This window comes from Leptonychotes weddellii, chromosome 16, assembly GCF_054177405.1.
Source record: "Leptonychotes weddellii isolate Sample4059 chromosome 16, ASM5417740v2, whole genome shotgun sequence".
Classification (NCBI taxonomy): Eukaryota; Metazoa; Chordata; class Mammalia; order Carnivora; family Phocidae; genus Leptonychotes; species Leptonychotes weddellii.
The window spans coordinates 17320333-17339992 of NC_138384.1; the positions used below are offsets into that span (position 1 = coordinate 17320333).

The window sequence follows — 19660 nt, forward strand, 5'->3', positions numbered from 1 at the left end:
AAAATTGGTCTGCAGATTTTCAAAACGTATTTAAAATCGGGGCGCCTGGGTTGCTCAGTCGTTAAGCGTCTGCCTTCGGCTCAGGTCATGATCCCAGGGTCCTGGGATGGAGCCCTGCATCGGGCTCCCTGCTCGGTGGGAAGCCTGCTCCTCCCTCTCCCACTACCCCTGCTTGTGTTCCCTCTCTCACTGTGTCTCTCTGTCAAATAAATAAAATCTTAAAAAAAAAAAAAAATTCTGAAAATGTTCTGGAATTAGATGGTGGTGAAGGATGCACATGGTGAATATATTAAAAACCACTGAATTGTACACTTTAAAATGGGTAAGATGGGGGCGCCTGGGTGGCTCAGTCGGTTAAGCGTCTGCCTTTGGCTCAGGTCATGATCCCAGGATCCTGGGATCGAGCCCCGCATTGGGCTCCCTGCTCGGCGGGAGGCCTGCTTCTCCCTCTCCCACTCCCCCTGCTTGTGTTCTCTCTCTCACTATGTCTCTCTCTGTGAAATGAATAAATAAAATCTAAAAAATAAATAAATACATAAAAATAAAAAAATAAAATGGGTAAGATGGCAAATTTTGTTATGTGAATTTTATTTCAAATTTTAAAATGGCCCAGAAATGTTCTGGATAGCAAAGGAATGGCAAGTCAGGACTGAAAAGCTGCTATCACGAATAAGCAATACCCTAAGAAATTTGGAGGATTCTTCAAAAGGGCCATTATTTAAAGCAATATTCTCTAAGTGAGGTCAGATACTTATTAAAAATTGTCACTTAATATAGGCAGAATATTGTTTGCTTGAAAAAAATCTAAATTCTCCTAATGGAAATGTTGAAGTCACATGTTCTAAGCCATCCTTTCGTTTTAATCTGAAGATTAACCTGCCTTTACATTTGAAGTTTTAAAACACAAAGGCTCAGTATTGGTTGTATACGTGGAAAAAGGTTTTCATCCACAAAAATAGCCTGTCAAACATTCCCTGACTTGGCGCTTTCCTTCTTCAGACACACAGTATAGCACAGCTCCAGGTACTAAAAGCACCAAAAGGCACATTTTAAGTATTATCTTAAATTCTTGGTTCCTAAATATACATCAGTTTGAGAGGGCCCATCCTAAACTGAAAACCTTATGATATAATAATTTTCAAATGTGTACATTGTATACTTTCATAAAAGAAGGTAACAATAATTAAACTCCCTACCATAGCACCATCTATAATGTCTAGTCTATAATGTCTATAACATCTAGTCTAGAATATCTATAACGTGAAGAACTTGTTAGCTAGGCCGGGGCTTCTAATCCTTTGTAGAAAACGAAGTATCCAAGAACTGTTATGAAAGAAATAAAGTCTCTGAGCCTGCTCAAGCTAAACAGTATTAAAATTTACAAATGTTTTCTTACCAGTAAAATGGAAATTATAAAAGTATCAGTGTATGTTATCTGTGTATCAATTAAAACAGCACCTGGCATATAGCCAGTGCTACAGAACTGTGCTATTATTATTCTAATTCTTTTTTTTTTTAAGTTTTAATTTAAATTCCAGTTAGCATACAGTATACTATTACCTTAAGGTATACAATACAGTGATTCAACACTTCAATACAACACCCAGTTCTCATCACAACAAATGCACTCCTTAATCCTCATCACCAATTTAACCCATCCCCCCATCCACTTCCCCTTTGCTAAAATCACCAACACAAGAAACAACAGGTGTTGGCGAGAATGTGGAGAAAGGGGAACCCTCCTGCGCTGTTGGTGGGAATGCAAACTCGTGCAGCCACTCTAGAAAACAGTATGGAGGTTCCTCAAAAAGTTAAAAATAGAACTACCCAAAATTCTAGCAATTGCACTACTAGGTATTTACCCAAAGAACACAAAAATACTAAATCGAAGGGGTAGATGCACCCTGAAGTTTATAGCAGCATTATCTACAATACCCAAATTATGGAAACAGCCCAAATATCCATTAATTGATGAATGGATAAAGAAGATGTGGCATATATATGCAGTGGAATATTGCTCAGCTATTACTCTAATTCTTAAATGAGGAAATAAAAGTACACAGTAGCAAAGGGAGTCCCATCCATTCAGAGGTAGTTATAAACTTTCTGCCCTCCCAAAATGCCTTTACTAGAATACTCAAAGTGTTTTGTAGGAGTGAAAGAGTTTTCATGATCACCACCTGTACGATATGACTACTGTTTTCTAGATTATTTTGCAAAGGTTTCCTAGATGGATGGAAACTGTGTGTGTACTCACTAAGTACATCAACGTCTACATTTCTCATCTTTTTATTCTAAAAATTAACACTGATAATCATTTTGTTGCTTCTTTCTTACACAAAGGTATCTACTTATTTCTAATTTTTCTATTCTTTCATAGTTAATAACAGTAAGATGAGAAAGATAACAGGGGCACCGGGCTGGCTCAGTTGGAAGAGCATGTGACTCTTGATCTTGGGGTCATGAGTTTGAGCCCCAATGGGGTGCAGAGATTATTTAAATAAATAAAACTTAAAAAGAAAAAAGACAACACATTTTTTTTGTAAAGTCAGGTTAAAAAAAAAAAAGTATCCAACAATTACTAACAAGATGTGCAGAAAATTCAAAGATAAAATAAAAAGTAAATGCTATATCAAATAGGTCTTAATACATAAAAATTCCTTTGGAAATTTTCTTTATCTCCCCCCTCCCACACAGATGTATGTTGGCAATCATCCTCCAAGCATATGGCCCACTGATATAAATCTGAAGGGTAATCATGACTAGGGTTTTATTAGACAGTAAATAAATGACCTTTTTTAAAAAAATTTACTTATTTTTAAATGTAAATTCAATTAATTAACATATAATGTATTATTTGTTTCAGGGGTACAGGTCTGTGATTCAGTCTTATATAATAACCAGTGCTCATTACAACACATACCCTCCGCAATGTCCATCACCCAGTTACCCCATCCCACACTCCCCTCCCCTCAGGCAACCTCAATTTGTTTCCTAAGATTAAGAGTCTCTTATGGGGGGGCGCCTGGGTGGCTCAGTCGTTAAGCGTCTGCCTTTGGCTCAGGTCATGATTCCAGGTCCTGGGATGGAGCCCCGGCATCGGGCTCCCTGCTCCGCGGGAAGTCTGCTTCTCCCTCTCCCACTCCCCCTGCTTGTGTTCCCTCTCTCGCTGTGTCTCTCTCTCTGTCAAATAAATAAATAAAATCTTTAAAAAAAAAAAAAAAGTCTCTTATGGTTTGTCTCCCTCTCTGGTTTCGTTGTTTCATTTTTTCCTCTTTTCCCCTATGATCCTCTGCCTTGTTTCTTAAATTCCACTTATCAGTGAGAACATATAAATGACCTTTTCCTAACAATAGCTAGCCCCCTCAAGGTCCTGGAAACCTTGCTTCCAAAATTCCTTAGAGACTTACACTATCCCTAATCCCCTCCCAACTTGAAAGTATTTAATTGGCCACTCCTCATGACCCTGGTGCAGCTCTTTCTGCCCACGGATCCTGTCCCCGTGCTTTAATAAAACCATCTTTTTGCACTGAAGATGTCTCAAGAATTCTCTGTTGGTTATTTGCTCCAAACCCCAACATTTCCTATACCAATTAACAATGACTTCGTAAGTGGTACATTATGGATGATTTGGGTATCTTTTCTAAAAAGTTTATTTTCTACATTTTCCCTATTTCCTTTGTCAGGAAAAAAGTTATTTTATTATATTTTTAAAGATTGTATTTTTAGGGCGCCTGGGTGGCTCAGTTGGTTGGGCGACTGCCTTCGGCTCAGGTCATGATCCTGGAGTCCCTGGATCGAGTCCCGCATCGGGCTCCCTGCTCGGCGGGGAGTCTGCTTCTCCCTCTGACCCTCCCCCATCTCATGTGCTCTCTCTCTCAAATAAATAAATAAAATCTTTAAAAAAAAAAAAAAAAGATTGTATTTTTAAATAATCTCTGTACCCAACATGGGGCTTAAACTTACAACCCCGAGATCAAGAGTCGCATGCATTTATATCAACTATAATTTTGGGGTAGGACTGCTATATCCTAATTTCACTGCTTCCCATTTTCCCTCATAATTGATTTTTTTCAATTGGTATTGAGATATATATAAAAAACAAAGGGCGCCTGGGTAGCGCAGTCGGTTAAGCACCCAACTCGGTTTCGGCTTGGGTCGTGAGATTGAGTCTCAAGTCAGGCTTCGCGCTCAGCACTCTGCTTAAGACTCTTTCTCCCTCTGCACCCCACCCCCCACACTCAAGTGCTCCCTCTATCTCTCTCTAAATCTTAAAATATATATATATTATATGACCATATATATATATATGGGCAGTGGCAAGATTGGAACATTTCTATAACCTCAGAAAGTTTTCCCATGCCCCTTTGCATTCAGTCAGTCCTCTCACTCCCTGGTCCAGGCAACCACTGACCTGCTTTCTATTACTATAGTTTTGTCTTTTCTAGAATTTCATATAAACAGAGTCATACAGTATACAGACTTTTGTGTCTAGCTGTCACTTAGCAACTTGCTTTTGAAATACATCTATGTTGTGTGTATAATAGTCCATTTCTTTTTTTCACTGAGCAGTATGCCATTGTGTGGATATGCTACATTTTGTTTACCCATTTACCAGTTGTTAGCCATTGGGGTTATTTCCCCTTTTTTGGTTATTACGAATAATGCTGCTTTAAACATTTACATACAAGTCTCCTATGTGGACATATGTTTTCATTTCTCTTGGGTAGATACATAGAACTCAGACTGCTGGGTCATCTCATTATGATAACTTTTTAAGAAGTTGCCAAACTATTCTCCAAAGTGGCTGTATAATTTTGCATTCCCATTAGCTGTATATGAGAGTTGCAGTCACTTTACATCTTTATCAACACTTTGTGCCATCAGTCTTTTTCATTTTGCTACTTTAATGAGTATATAGTGGTATTCTTTGCTTTTAATTTGCATCTCCCTAGTGACTTACAGTGTTGAGCATGTTTTATGTGCCATTTGTATATCTTTGGTGAAGTGTCCATTCAAATCCTTGGTCCATTTTTTTGTATTAGGTTATAATTGAGATGTGAGAGTTTTTTATGTATTCTAAATATAAGTTATCAAATATTTTTGCAACTGAAGTTTTATTATGAGTCAAATTTATGAGGTAGCCTTGACATTGTATGAAACATTGTATTAGGAAATACACAGCGGGTGCCTGGCTGGCTCAGTTGGTGGAGCATGTGACTCTTGATCTCAGGATTGTGAGTTTCAGCAGTCTTTATCCTCGAAGTGTTTGAATTAATCATTAAAAAATACTGGGGTAAGCAGCAGAAGGAAGGGGCTCCTGTGTGGCTCAGTTGTTAAGCATCTGCCTTCAGCTCAGGTCACGATCCCAGGGTCCTGGGATCGAGCCCTGCATCGGGCTCCCTGCTAGGCAGGAAGCCTGCTTCTCCCTCTCCCACTCCCCCTGCTTGTGTTCCCTCTTTCACTGTGTCTTTCTCTGTCAAATAAATAAATAAAATCTTAAAAAAAAAAAAAAGCCAAAGGAAGGAGGGGAAGAATTAGGAGGTTCCTCTTAGACATATTATTTCGGTCTTCTTTAACTTGGAATATATAATTCAGATAAGGCCAAGACAAAAATTTTACCTTAATGCTAAAAGGTAAATTCAGACAAATAATACAATTCAAGAGAAGGGAAAAAGAGAACACACAATCTTCAAATACTGTGGAGATATATTTACATATTTGCAAATTAATGTAACTCTAACTGGAAGGTAATACTTCTTAAACCATCTTGTTTATGCATGAAGTCGGTCAAGTCTCCCTCCTGGATTTAAAAATTATTGAAATAAAACCTTTTCTTTAGGGGGCGCCTGGGTGGCTCAGTCGTTAAGCGTCTGCCTTCGGCTCAGGTCATGATCCCAGGGTTCGGGGATCGAGTCCCGCATCAGGTTCCCTGCTCCGCGGGAAGCCTGTTTCTCCCACTCCCCCTGCTTGTGTTCCCTCTCTCGCTGTCTCTCTCTGTCAAATAAATAAATAAATAAAATCTTTTAAAAAAAACAAGAACCAAACAAAAAAACCCTTTTCTTTAAAAAATATAAGCGTAAGGCTGCCAGTTCTAAACTTTATAATTCAGTTATTTAAATATTATAGTTGTGTGGATATGCTACCTGGGTGGCTCAGTCAGTTAAGCATCTGCCTTCTGCTCAGGTCCTAACCCTGGGGTCCTGGGACAAAGTCCCACGTCAGGATCCCTGCTCAGCAGGGAGTCTGCTTCTCCCTCTACCCCTCCCCCCTGCTCATGATCTCTCTCTCTCAAATAAATCTTTAAAAAAATATTATAGTATACTTAAAATATATTTTAGAAAACCAGACAAACCAAGAGTAGACTCTTAACTATAGAGAACAAACTGACAGTTATCAGAGAGGAAGGGGGAAGGGGGATGGATGAAACAGACCATGGAGACTGAAGAGTATACTTATCAGGATGAAAAAAATAAATAAAATAATATAAATAAATAAATGTCTGCTTTAAAACAAGCAAACAAACAAAAACAGATTACTTATTCCAACGCACCAAATTGCCAATAACTAAACACTGGAAAATATACTTCATATTTTAGTTGAGTAGACATATTTAAAATCTAGATCTGACAAACTAGTTGTAAAGTTGTCTCAATTTCTCTTGGGGAAAATCACATTCCAAAGCTTTACCACAGCTATCTTTTATTTGGAGTGACTGGGCTGTCTGAGGAGGAGAAGGAACTGGTTGAGCTTGAATAGGGATTTCTCAAAGCTAACATCAAGGAGTCCTCTACACCCTGCCAAATTGTGGATGGTATATAAACAGACACAATATTTATTTTGGGACAAAGATCCTGCAGGCAAGTAAGCAAAATGCTCCAGAAGCAGCAGAATCACAGACCTCTGGAAAAACCATTTAAAACAAGAGTCTGTCCTCATTCATTAAATCAAATGCTGTTAAATTTTGCTTTACTTATGCTCATGAAAATGAATGATAAAAGATTTCAGTTTAAGTACAGAAGTTCAGGGAAGAAAAAAATAAGACACCAAAATTTCTTAAAAGCATCTGCTCTAGGGCGCCTGGGTGGCTCAGTTGGTTAAGCGACTGCCTTCGGCTCAGGTCATGATCCCAGGGTCCTGGGATCGAGTCCCACATCGGGCTCCCGGCTCAGCGGGGAGCCTGCTTCTCCCTCTGACCCTCTCCTCTCTCATGCTGTTTCTCGCTCGCTCGCTCTCTAATAAATAAATAAAATCTTTAAAAAAAAAAAAAAGCATCTGCTCTAATAACATATACTTCATAACTACTTCTCAATGTGTGCTAGTAATATTATTTGACTATCAACTAAAATCAGAAGTTATAAATAGAAATGCAACTGTTAAAAAAAATTTTAACCTCTCTTTCTCTGGGGCCAATGTAGTAACACTAGATAGCATACTCAATTTCTACAGAAAAAATGATAAACAGTAGCACTGTAAAAGTTCATTTTTTTTCAGTTTATAAAATACTTTTCATACCCTTTATCTTTATACTCAAAAACTAGGATCATGTAGTAATCATATACAGTAATTAATTTGAAACCCTAACCCAGGCTTTATAAAACAAAGAATGCATGCAAAAACCATTAATCTGACCATTCAAGACTAATAACTTATGGTGAAACATAATCATTTGTATTTGTTTGAAATAAAAAGCAATTGGAAATGGGTCCTAAGAGGAAAGATCAAAGGAATTAGAAGTTGCTTGGCCTACAAAAATTTAACTAAGAATGACTTAAATTCCAATTGGTTGCTTTCCTTGCCTTCTGAAAGCGAAATGAGAGAAAAGCAGTTTAGATTCAGGCAGAATTACGAACACTTTGGCTGTCAGGGTTTATAATACACCAGGATGGACACTTGGGAAAGATGTGGTGTTCCAACACTGTACAGTTACAAGTGAAGCTGACCTAAGGCACACCATAGCACTAAAACTCCATAATTAAGTTACCTATAATTTCACCCTACAAAACCATCAAACAGCCTAATTTTGGATGGGGTATTACAATTTAAAAGGCATTTTCACATATTCTAGTACTTCATTTAATCCTCACATGAGGTATAGGAAGAGGACAGACATTGTGATTCCCATTTCCAGGTTAAAAAAAATAGCTATGATTGTCTTTTGACAGATAGCTCTTTCTACTACATTGTTTTATTTTAAACCTCTTCTAAAAAAGATTGTTGTTAAGAGTCAATGCAGACAGCTCACTAGACACCTGGGTGCAGAAGTTTCAAATATATTTGAGAGACGGTATAAACTTGAATGCTCTGATTTGATCTTACATGAAATACCTATTTATGGTCAGTTATCCATTAACAGGCCTTCCTTATTGAAGACCTTTGGTTTGAAAATATTCCTATGAACACAAAGGCAGAAAGAATGAATAAAAGGACTGACTTTGGTGAGCCCATTATCTTAGATCATAAAGCCATATTTCAAATCAAAGAGAATATGCAGGTTCTGTCTCCTATTAGCATTCTAATATTTCAGAGTTCACTAAATTTAAGTGAATATTGCAGTAGCCAGCCTCCAAGATAGCCCCAATGATCCCAGTGTCCTGGTATTCACACACCCATGTATGTGAATTCCTCCTTCCCTGTCAAATGCGGGCTAGACTTAGTGACTCCTTTCTAATGAACGGAATAAGACACAAGTGATTGGAGAATAGGTCATAAAAAGCATGGTGACTTCATTCTTTTCTCTCTCTGTGGAGAGGCACACATGACTAGCAAGTGAAGCCACCTACCAATAGTCACGTGTGAGCCTGGAAGTGGATTCTTCAGCTCCAGTCAAGTCTTCAGAGACTGCACAGTCCCAGCCCTGAGCCAGAACCATCCAGCCAAACCACTCCCAGACTCCTGTAAAAGGGCACAAGGGAACTTTTGGCAGTGACTGACACACTATCTTGATCATGGGTAGTGTTTACATGGGTGCGTACATTTGTTAAAACTCAAATTTATATAATTAAAATGGGTGCATTCTATTGTATGTCAAGTATACTTCAATAAAGTTGATTCTTTTTAACAGGCCACTGAACCCTTGGGATAAGCAGATGAAGGATCACTTATGAGAAAGCAGTGCCCTAACTTAAAGAAGTCAAGGGTGGGCGGTAAGAAAACAGAAGTGCATTAACAAGCCACCACCACAAACACACATGTCCTAAATTGCTCCTCAAAATTGCTCCACCCACAGTCTTTCCTATCTCAGATGACAGCAATCCCATACTCCCAGTTGCTCTTGCCAAAAACGTTGGAGTCATTCTCGACTCTCACACCCAACATCCAATCCATAAGCATATCCTGTTGGCTCTATCTCAAAATATATTCAGACTATGATCACCTCTCACCACCTCCAATGCTACTACCCTAGCCTCTCGCCAAGATCACAGCAACAGCCAAACTGGTCTCCCTACTTCACTCTTGCCCCCCTACAGCCTATTATTAACCCAGCAGCTAGAGTGATCCTTTCAAAACCCAAGGTAGATCATATTGTTCATCCGCTCAAAAACCTAAAACTACTCCCCATTTCACTCAGAATAAAAATCCAGGTGTTTGCAAGGTCACATAAACTGGCTCCTTGTTATCTCCCTGATCTCATCTCCTATTACCCTCCTCCTTGCTCAGTCTACTCCAGGCACACTGGGCTGCTTGCTGCTTATCAAACACACGAACATGCTCTCACTCTAGGACCTTCACAGTGACTGTCTCCTGTCTTTCCACCGATACCTACATGGCTCATCATTCCCTAACCTCCTTCAGGTCTCTGCTCAAACATGACCTTCTTTACCCAGACCAACCTATTTAAAATTGCAAACATTTCTGGTCCTCAATCATCCTCATTCTATTCAACTTTTTCTTTTCTTCCAGAGCACCTACCACTTCGTAAAATACTACATAACTTATTTATTATGAATACTGTCTATCCTTCACTCCTTCCATAAAACAATCTCTAGGGGAGGGTCTTTGTTTTGTTCACTGATGCATCTCAAGTGCCTAGGACAATGCTCAGGATACACAACAGGTGTTCAACAAGAACCTTCAGAATGAATGAATTTTTGAGCAACTGTGTCAGATACTGGGCTAAGCACTTTATACACTATTTAATCACTAGGGCAATCTTGGGAAGTATGCATTAACCTCATGTTCAAATTGAGGACCATAAAGGTTAAATAACTTGCACAAAGTTATATAGTAGTAAATGAAGCCAGGACTTAATTATGCCTAACTCTAAAGCCTTAACCCTAGGTTCCTCAAAGTTGGGTGTGAATGGGGAAGAGAACTAAGCTGCTTCAGAAAGTAATTAGGCTGAGAGTACGGGGAAGAAAAGATGCTGATCTGCGATCCAAAATAAGAAGCAGAGGCAAACAATTAACATTTGGGGAAATCCCTTCAATTTTTCTTTGCTTTTAGTCCTAGTCCTAGTCCTGTAGGGACAGAAATACAAGCTAATGACTATCAGAAAGAGACCATAAAAAAGGAGTAAGAAAATTAAAAGACCCCATAGCTTGAGCTCCATGGTTGAGAAAACATGGGTCAGTACCTTTTGTCTAAATGCACTGGTATCCTTTATCCCACTGGAAAGGAGCAATATACTAGCAGTTTCCTGTTTGTTTTTGGTTTTTGTGCCTTAACATGTTTTTTTCTTCTGGATCCTACTGGCGTAGTACAGGTGTTGAAAAATTATATTTAAAGAGTACACAATCTACACATAAACATTTACAGATTTAAATCTGAGGGAAAGACACTGAGTTTGCCACTGTTACTATTCTTGGAACACAGCCACACTCATTTGTTTACATATTGTCTATGGCTCCTTTTCCACTATAACAGCAGACTTGAGCAGCTGCAACACAGACCACATGCCTGCAAAACTAAAACTATTTGATACGTGGCCTTTTACAGAAAAAAACCTTCTAAAACAACTATTAATAAAATATAAGTGTCCTGATAACTTGCATCAGTTCTATCAATTGTATTTCAAAACATACCTTCTAAACACTAAAATAAGTCATACAACATTTTTGTTATTGTTGGTCATGTAACTAAAAACATGTCAATGGCTTAAGTCCAAGAATAATGTGGTCTTCGATCTGGTAAACAGTTATCATTACATTAATTTAAGCAAACATACTTTCTAGTAGAGTTAACACCCATTTATTAGTTATTAAATACTGGCAGACTTGGGTAACACTGAGATGTCCATTTTGAAGTGTCAAAATAGTTTAGCATTAAAGTTGAGAAAATAACTTTTTTTGGTTTATGTCTGTAGTATTTGAGCCACCATGTTAAACGAACGTTAAGAAAGTGTTTTGAACAAGGAAAAAAATAATTTCTTCATTGACTTACACATACATGCACAAAACAGACAAAGCATAATCCTACAGTGACTTCCCAACTTCTTCCTTATATATAAGAATTACCAAACAGTAAAACTTGGAACATTTGCTTTTAATCTTCCAAGCAAGCAAGCTAATACAGAGAAAAGCAAATCACTTATTACTCTTTTTAAAAATTCTGTAATCTATTTTCCCCTCTCCCTCTCCAAAGATTAGTTGGTTTGTCACCCACAAAAGATCGAATCCAGGGGTGCCTGGGTGGCTTAGTCAGCTAAGCATCCGACTCTTGGGTTTGGCTCAGGTCATGATCTCAGGGTTGTGAGATCGAGCCCTGGGTTGGGCTCTTGCTCAGCAGGGAGTCTGCTTGAGATTATCTCCTCTCTCTCTCTCTCTCAAGTACATAAGTAAATCTTAAAAAAAAAAGCAAACCCACCTTATTTCATAAAATTTAAACAAAAAGTCTTCATTGTAATATACAAAACCAGGAATCTTTTTCCCAAAACAGGCTAATACAAAAATCTTTGTATTATATATGTATTATGTTTTGCAAATAAAGTGAGAGGTTATGTTATTCATGACAATACTTAGAAGAGTAAGTGAGCAAGTTGATCAAAACGGGTACAGAAACACAAAGGGAACAGGAGAAATACTGAGCATAAGATGAAGCCAAAAAATATTTTTCTTTAATATTTTATTTCAATAAGAGTCAACTTCTACATTAAAAGATGAACCAATCCAAGATATTTTTTACTAAATGTCACAAAGTTATGTAATACATCTAAGTTAGCATTTAACAGAGCTCTCAGCTTAAACATTTCGTATCTTCAACCTAAACTTCCAATATAAAAATTTTAAGGCATCAATTTCTTTTCCCAGCTTTTCCTCAAAACAAAAAAATTATTTCCAAGTTAAAGTTTTCACACTGTTTTTTAATCAAAATTAAATTTGCAGTATTAACAGAAGTAGAAAGTTACCCATGAGCTATTTATTATTAAATTTTATGCCTACAGAGCCTTCTCCCATTTTTCTCTTAATTTTATTTTTTTTACAGCACCAGAATCACTTGGATTAGTAAAACAAAAAATAGCCTGTCAACACTTTTAAAGGAATTAAGTTTTAAATATTACATGTAAGAAAGCACACTACTCTCTTTAAGGGGTGTAAGTTTCTATGATGAATATTATATACATGAAATTAGTAATGGAATAATACCAAAAAAATTTGACACTGATTTAAAAAATTGTATTACATCCTTATAATATGAAAACAAATCTGACCATATATGTATATAATCACACCTGAGATCTCTTCATTAAACTGTAAATCTTCCGATAGTCTCTAATAGAACAATCCACAGTATTTCAAATGCAAAGAAATGTTTCCTACCTTGCCTGCTTCTCTTTCTAAGTCGACATACTCCCGGCTAGGTGTCTGTCGTTGTTCTCCCTGCCAGCTGGCCGGAAAAAACTGGAGAGACAGATTGGTTCCTGTGGCCACAAAAGCCTTTTAGAAAAATCAATACAAACAGGATCAGGAGCAGGACATTACATAAATTATGCAGGCAGTCATTTATTTTTACATCAGTTTCTGTCTTAAGCCAGGCAGCACCGAGAATACTTAAAAGTAAAAAACATGCACTCATCATTTTTCTTAAGTATTAAGTTACAAACATCTGATTCCATTTTGAGGACATTTGCCATTGGCTGCTTAAATATAAAATCAGACATGGAATCAATACTTTCTTTCAGGTCATTTTTTGCTGACGTTAGGATCTCGCATTGCTAATGTCTAACCAGAAGCCATCATCCCTGAATTTAAAAACTTCTATTTTTAAATTTGAAAATCACTGAAGATCTAAACATTTTGAATTTTAAAGCATACCACAATTTCAAGATGTGTAAATGAGGCATTTTAATTTCTCTTGATTTCCCTCGCCTAATGGAACACTATGTTCTAAACCTATGTTAAAAATGCACAGGACTGTCTCTTCTGATAAATGATACATTAGCATGTAATGTGACAGAACTTCTCATCTCTCTAAAACCTTAGGTGACTTAAAAAATATGCATTTTCTGAAATTTAACTTTAGGAGAACTGGATCTGACTATACAAAAGAGTATTCATCTAATATTTATAATAAGATTTGGATGCATGGTTCAACAGACAGAACAATCTAAAACCATTTCAATAAAGTATTCTGTGTAGCCCCTAAGCCATTTAACTATATTTTCTCCAAGTAAAAAAATGGAAATAGCATTGTCCCTCTTCCCAAGGGAAATTCAGAAAGAAACAAAGAAATAAGTAAAAAGCATTTTGAAAAACACACACACACACACACACACACACACACACAAAAATAACATTTTTCATCACCTAAATGTAAACTCTTCTTTTTTTGTTGAAATGAGAAAAGGTTTTGGTTTGTTTTATTTTACTAATTAAAGTTCCACAACATACTTTGTTTCCAATCAAAGAGTCTTCAACTGAAAGGAAGGGGTTCACATTTTGGGCAAACTGTTTAAAGCCATCAGCTGATTCAACTATCCACCAGTACCCCTGGTGATTAACAGCTTAGATTCTTTAGAGATAAAAATGTATTCTTCCTATTTCTATTATTGGTGCTGGAGGTACAACTGTCAACCTAACTGCTAAATCTCTATAGAAATCTTTAATGGCATTTACCTAATCAACTGGGATACTCTTTCTTGTGGTATTTTATATAAATAGGGACTGAACAAACGTCAATATTACAACATTAACCTTTAAAAAAAATCTTTCCCCATTAACACAAAGTTTAAAAGACAAGTGGAGTGAAATGAACCAACAATAGTTCAAATGAAAAGCAGACTCTAGAAGGCACACTGCCTAGGCTGTATGACGAAGCAAGTTACTTAGCTGTACCTCAGTTTCCCCACTAATTATTTGTAAAGTGCTTATAATAGTACCAGGCAAATGCCATTTAAGTATTTGCTAAATAAGAGAAATAGTTTTGAGCTGGATAAAAGAGCTAAGTTTTTCAGCCTCAGATAATAAAATAAATTCTCAGCGTAGAGTGGTGGCAGGTAAGAGATTCAGTCCATGAATGAATGCCTTGTATCAAAATCCCCAAGGCATGTTTCTTTAGTATTCACCTAGTAACAAATCCTTCCACCCCCAGAGTACCCCAAATCAGCTCCCTGCTAAGTAAAAACAGTCTATAGATCTTATTACCTCACCTCCTGTCTGAAGACCAACCTCAGAAGAGATTTCCTGCTTCATCACTTCATGCCCATTATCTCATCAAGATCCCTCTCTCTGAGAGAGAAGTGGTAAAAACAGATCATTCTAGTATAGCATTTTGCAAATTTATTTGACCACAGAACTCTTTTTTTAATGGAATATCTACACACGCATAACAATTGGGAAAATTCTGTTCAAAAACATAAAAATGATGGGACGCCTGGGTGGCTCAGTCGGTTAAGCGTCTGCCTTCAGCTCAGGTCATGATCCCAGGGCCCTGGGATCGAGTCCCGCATCAGGCTCCCTGCTCCGCGGGGAGCCTGCTTCTCCCTCTGCCTCTGCCTCTCTCTCTCTCTATCTCTCATGAATAAATAAATAAAATCTTAAAAAAAATAAAAAATAAAAATGATACAGTGGTATCATTGTCTATATGTAAGATTTCCAGAGTGTCCCAATGATTATTCTACAGGTTTCACTAATCGTAAAATAACACACCTTATGCCAATCCAACATACCTTTACCCTTCCATCTTCAGGATTACAAATATATAGTTTTTACGGCTGTCAGTCATCACAACACCTGAATCCTTTTAATTTACCATTAGTGTTGAAGACTTCTCCAACACTCTTACCACAATAAGAACTTACGTGAGGAATAAAACAGACCAAATAGATTCTACCCCTTACCCATAATCACTTTTATTCATGCTATGATAAGGAGTCTGGGTAAGTTTTATAGTTATGATCACATCTATCTAAATACAAAATAAATTCATTAACTTCAATGATACACTAAGGAGATGTTCAAAATTAAAAGAATAAAAAGAGGGGGGAAAGGTCGATAATAGTTTTGGTAACTATGCATATTTTTACTGTATATAGCTGCTGTCAAAACAGAAGCAAAATAATGCCTTCTACACACCTATTTTCCACAACCAAATAAGTAAAAGCCACAGCCTGTTCCTAACTAAAAAAAAAATTGTAGGCATTATATTAAGTAACCTCTAAATTCAATTAATCAAGAACCTATAATACAATAAGCGTTATGCAGAGTACCTGTTTAGAGGAGAGTATATTAATGTATACACCACAAAGTTAATGTGGTCTCCACCCTCTAGGAGCTAGGGATCCTGTAATTTAAATGTGAAGAATACTGAATCAAAGGAGGAGGGAACTAGAAAAAGTGAAATTCCTTCCCAAATACAAAGTAACATTATTCAACAAATTAAGACACATATGCAATATTAACTGCAAATCTTTTTTTTTTTTTTTAAGATTTTATTTATTTGACAGAGAGAGAGAGTGCGAGAGCAGGAACACAAGCAGTGGGAGTGGGAGAGGGAGAAGTAGGCTTCCTGCCCAGCAGGGAGCCCGATGTGGGACTCGATCCCAGGACTCTGGGATCATGACCTGAGCCGAAGGCAGACGCCTAACGACTGAGCCACCCAGGCGCCCTATATTAACTGCAAATCTTACACAGAATTCAACCTACCTTCCTTTAACTTTTAATACTTGTCAGATATTAAGAACTTATTAAAATTTGTAGGATCAGGTATCTGGAAGAGGAAGGCCTACAATATCTGATTTATCCCCGGAAAGAAACTTACGATAAATACAAGCAACCTATAATACTGCTATAATATTACAGTAATATTATAATAGAGCAAAAAAATTCAGATCTACTGTGGGTTAAATTATACTTCCAATTCATAATTATATGCAGTAAAGCCCCTGATGTGACAGAAAACAACCTAATAGCTATACTTCATTAGGTTTCCAAAAAAAAAAAACCCTCAGCTCTAAAAAATCATGAAGTACTTTGTACCTCATCTTTCACACTTACATCAATTAACTTCAGGAAATCCATTGGTTAGGTATACCATCTACTTTCATGAAAGGAAGCCCAGACAAACAATGATATAATCACTGGATCAACTAATGAATGATTCTTCTACCACTCAAGGCCAAAACCGAAAGTATGTGTCTTAGACATTTTAATCATACAACTATTATAACTACTCAAGAAACTTGGAAGTGGGCTAAAAACTGGAGATTTTCTTTCATAACATGCACTAGTGACCTAATATTCTAGAGCTCCTAATAAATTTAGCTAGTATCTTCACATCATCTGTAATACAATTCTAAAAAGTCTTCATTTTAAATAGCAAAATATTCTTAACAATAAATTTGATTTAGGGGCGCCTGGGTGGCTCAGTCGTTAAGCATCTGCCTTCGGCTCAGGTCATGCTCCCAGGGTCCTGGGATCGAGCCCCGCATCGGGCTCCCTGCTCTTCGGGAAGCCTGCTTCTCCCTCTCCCACTTCCCCTGCTTGTGTTCCCTCTCTTGCTGTCTCTCTCTCTGTCAAATAAATAAATAAAATATTAAAAAAAATAAAAATTAAAATAAATTTGATTTAGGTGATGAAAAGGGAGAATTTTATGGTATTTGCATTGTTTTTCAATAAAATATATTCTCCATGAAGGAGGTGGGAAAAATAAATGTTCCAGTATGTCCTCCTATTGTTAACCCAAATTCAAACTCCACCATAGCTTCAAGTCTCTGCAAATGCAATGGGCCCAGTTCAGAGTAGATAACTAGATTCCACTATACAGTACTTCAACTTCTTTTTTTTTTTAATTAATAAGATCTCTTTTCTTTAGCTTCTTCCTACTTACCCTTTGGCTTTTTCATTCCCTCCTCGTTAGCACCTCCAATAGGACAAACCAAAAAGGAGATGAGACACTTGAATTTTTTCCCCCCACGGTAAGGTTTGGTGAAGGCAAAGCACCAAATCTACCACCTGAAACAAGGCCTCATGATCAACTGTGGGTTTCGCAAATCCATGCAATTCTTTAGGAACTGCGGCACTAAACGGGAGACGTTTTTGAGGTTTGAAAAAAGATAATGGTTTCTTTCTGTGTCTCCTGAGCCTTAACATTCTAAGAAAATAAGATGGCTCATTCTTTAGGGCTTGTCTTTCTCTATTGGGACAATAGGTAACTGGTATAAAGATTCTCGGCTATACTGGCGGTGAAACAGCTTCACATACAAATTTACCAACAAACCTAGCGTCCTGAGAAACCAACTCTCGCCCAGAAATCAGATCCTTGAATGAAGCCCAATTCTTTTTCCGAATGGGTGTTTTCTCCCTTACAAATACCCCAACCCCTTAATCCGTGACACAGCCTGTACAGGGACCTCTCCTTGTTTAGTTGGGCTCTGGTGTGAGTTCCACTCGCGGCAAACTGTTTGCCGAGTCGCGTCTGGGAAACATAAACGGCCCGCAGAGGGCCACAGAGAAGCGTGTCCCCGCGAGGACGCGGCCCGCCAGTGTCTGGTTTCGCATTTTGAATCCCGAGTAGGAAGTGAGACGGCGCCCGCTCAGTTCCGGGAGCCGCGGCGTCCGCGGCGCCGTCCGGAACCGGCCTGGGCCGCGGCGGCCCCCGCGCAACAAGTGACCCGCGCGCGCCTCGGTCCCCGCGCCCCTGCCCCGCCGACTTACGATTTCCGAGCGGCCGTCGCGGCAGGCGTTCTGGAAGCGCGCCTGGCGCTCCTCGTGGGGCCGGTCCCTGAAGCCCGTGTACTTAATCTGCAAGGCAGAGACGGCCCGAAATCAGGAGCCAAATCCGCGACGCCGCCTGCGCGCCCGCCCGCCCCGCGCGGCGCAGATAAGGGCAAGCAGAGTCTGCGGGCAGGCGGCTGCCCGGGCGAGATTGCCCCTCCGCCGGGCTGCCCGGGGCCGCGCCGCCCAAACTTTTCTCCGCCCGGGCCCACTCGGGGCGCGCCGCGGCCTCCGCGCCGCCCGCCTGCCTCACCTCGCATTCGCGGCTCAGCTTCCTGAAAAACTCCTCGTTCTCGAACTTGCTTCTCTGGTCGGGCACGACGCGCGGCATCTTCCCGCTCTGAGGCCGCGCCGGCCGGCCGGGCTCCGGGTTTGCGCGGCACCCGCTGGCCGGCTTCGCGCTGACCGACTGACCGCCCACCCGCGGCGCCCTGACTCTGGCTTCCCTTTGTTTCAGGCGCCCGCCCGCGTGGGCTCCCAATCCCGGGAATCTGAGGTGCAGGCGCCCGCTCGAGCCCAGCCCACGCCGCCGCCGCCTCAGCCGTTGCCTACCGCCCGCGCGAACCCAGCACTCGCCGCCCCTGGCCGCCGCCGCCGCCACTTCCTCTCGCCGCCCACCTCGCAAGCCCGCCCGTCCGCCCCGCCCCGGTCGGCCCCACCCCTCCTCCTCGCGCGCCCGCCCGCCCCAAACTCCGGCAAACAAAACGCACCATTCACAACTCTGCGACCCGCGCCGCGCATGCGCCGCCCGCCCGCCTGCGGGGCGGCTGGGCTGCCGCGAACCAGAGCTCCTCCCGCGGCGCGGCCCTCTTTCCCTCGGCCGCCCGCGGGCTGCTCGGTGCAGAACAGCTCTGCGGGCATCTGCCCGGACCTTGGAGACGGGAAGCGGCCCGCGCGGGTCCTTTCTGTCGGCTGTATGGAACTTTGGGGCTCTTCAGCTGCTCGGAATGACCCCAAATTGTCACCTGAACATGAGGAAACTTAAGTCCTTGGGGACTTTGTGTCCCACAACCGATGGGGAGGGATGTAGGCTGTTCCTATCGAAGACTAAAGACCACAGAATCCAACTGAATCCGCATCATGGTGGAAAGGTCGGAGTTGCTGGGAGTCAGACAGGCCTTGGCTGGGATCTCGCTCCGCTGCTTACACAAGCCCTGGATGCTAAGCCTCAGTTTGCCTATTTGCAAAACTCAGACACAAGCTCTCACGGTAATGAGCACTCAATAAGTTTAAGTCTCTAAAGAAGAAAAGCTGAATTATATGTAAACCTAATGCCAGTCCATATATTTACCCAAATGTGCAATCAAACTGTAAAAAAGATCCACAAGTTTTAGGGAAGTCATTTGGCCCAAGCTGGAGAGAGTCTGACATGGGATTTATGGCAGAGGTTGACTCAAAGTTGATCCTCAATAAATTCTGATCCTTAAAATTCCAGCGTGTCAAAAACTCAGTGCAAGGTTGGCAAATAGGTGCCAACTCTGACTGACGTAGCTGGCCATATTGCAAAG

General features: G+C 39.9%; 1 protein-coding gene across 3 annotated transcripts in view; it reads right to left on the reverse strand.

The window, feature by feature from the left end:
- Positions 1 to 18745, reverse strand: part of CBFB (core-binding factor subunit beta) — a 53261-nt gene extending 34516 nt beyond the window's left edge. For 2 of the 3 annotated variants that reach the window (XM_006741504.3, XM_006741505.3), the window contains exons 1-3: positions 18406 to 18739; positions 18093 to 18179; positions 12759 to 12875 (exon numbers count right to left, since the gene is read on the reverse strand). In XM_006741504.3, coding sequence (XP_006741567.1) covers positions 12759 to 12875; positions 18093 to 18179; positions 18406 to 18483 — 282 coding nt within the window. In that variant the 5' untranslated portion in view covers positions 18484 to 18739. Of the gene's footprint in view, positions 1 to 12758; positions 12876 to 18092; positions 18180 to 18405 lie in introns of all 3 variants that reach the window. The other variant, XM_081806481.1, reaches the window with a different exon arrangement.
- Between the last annotated feature and the right edge of the window lie 915 nt (positions 18746 to 19660).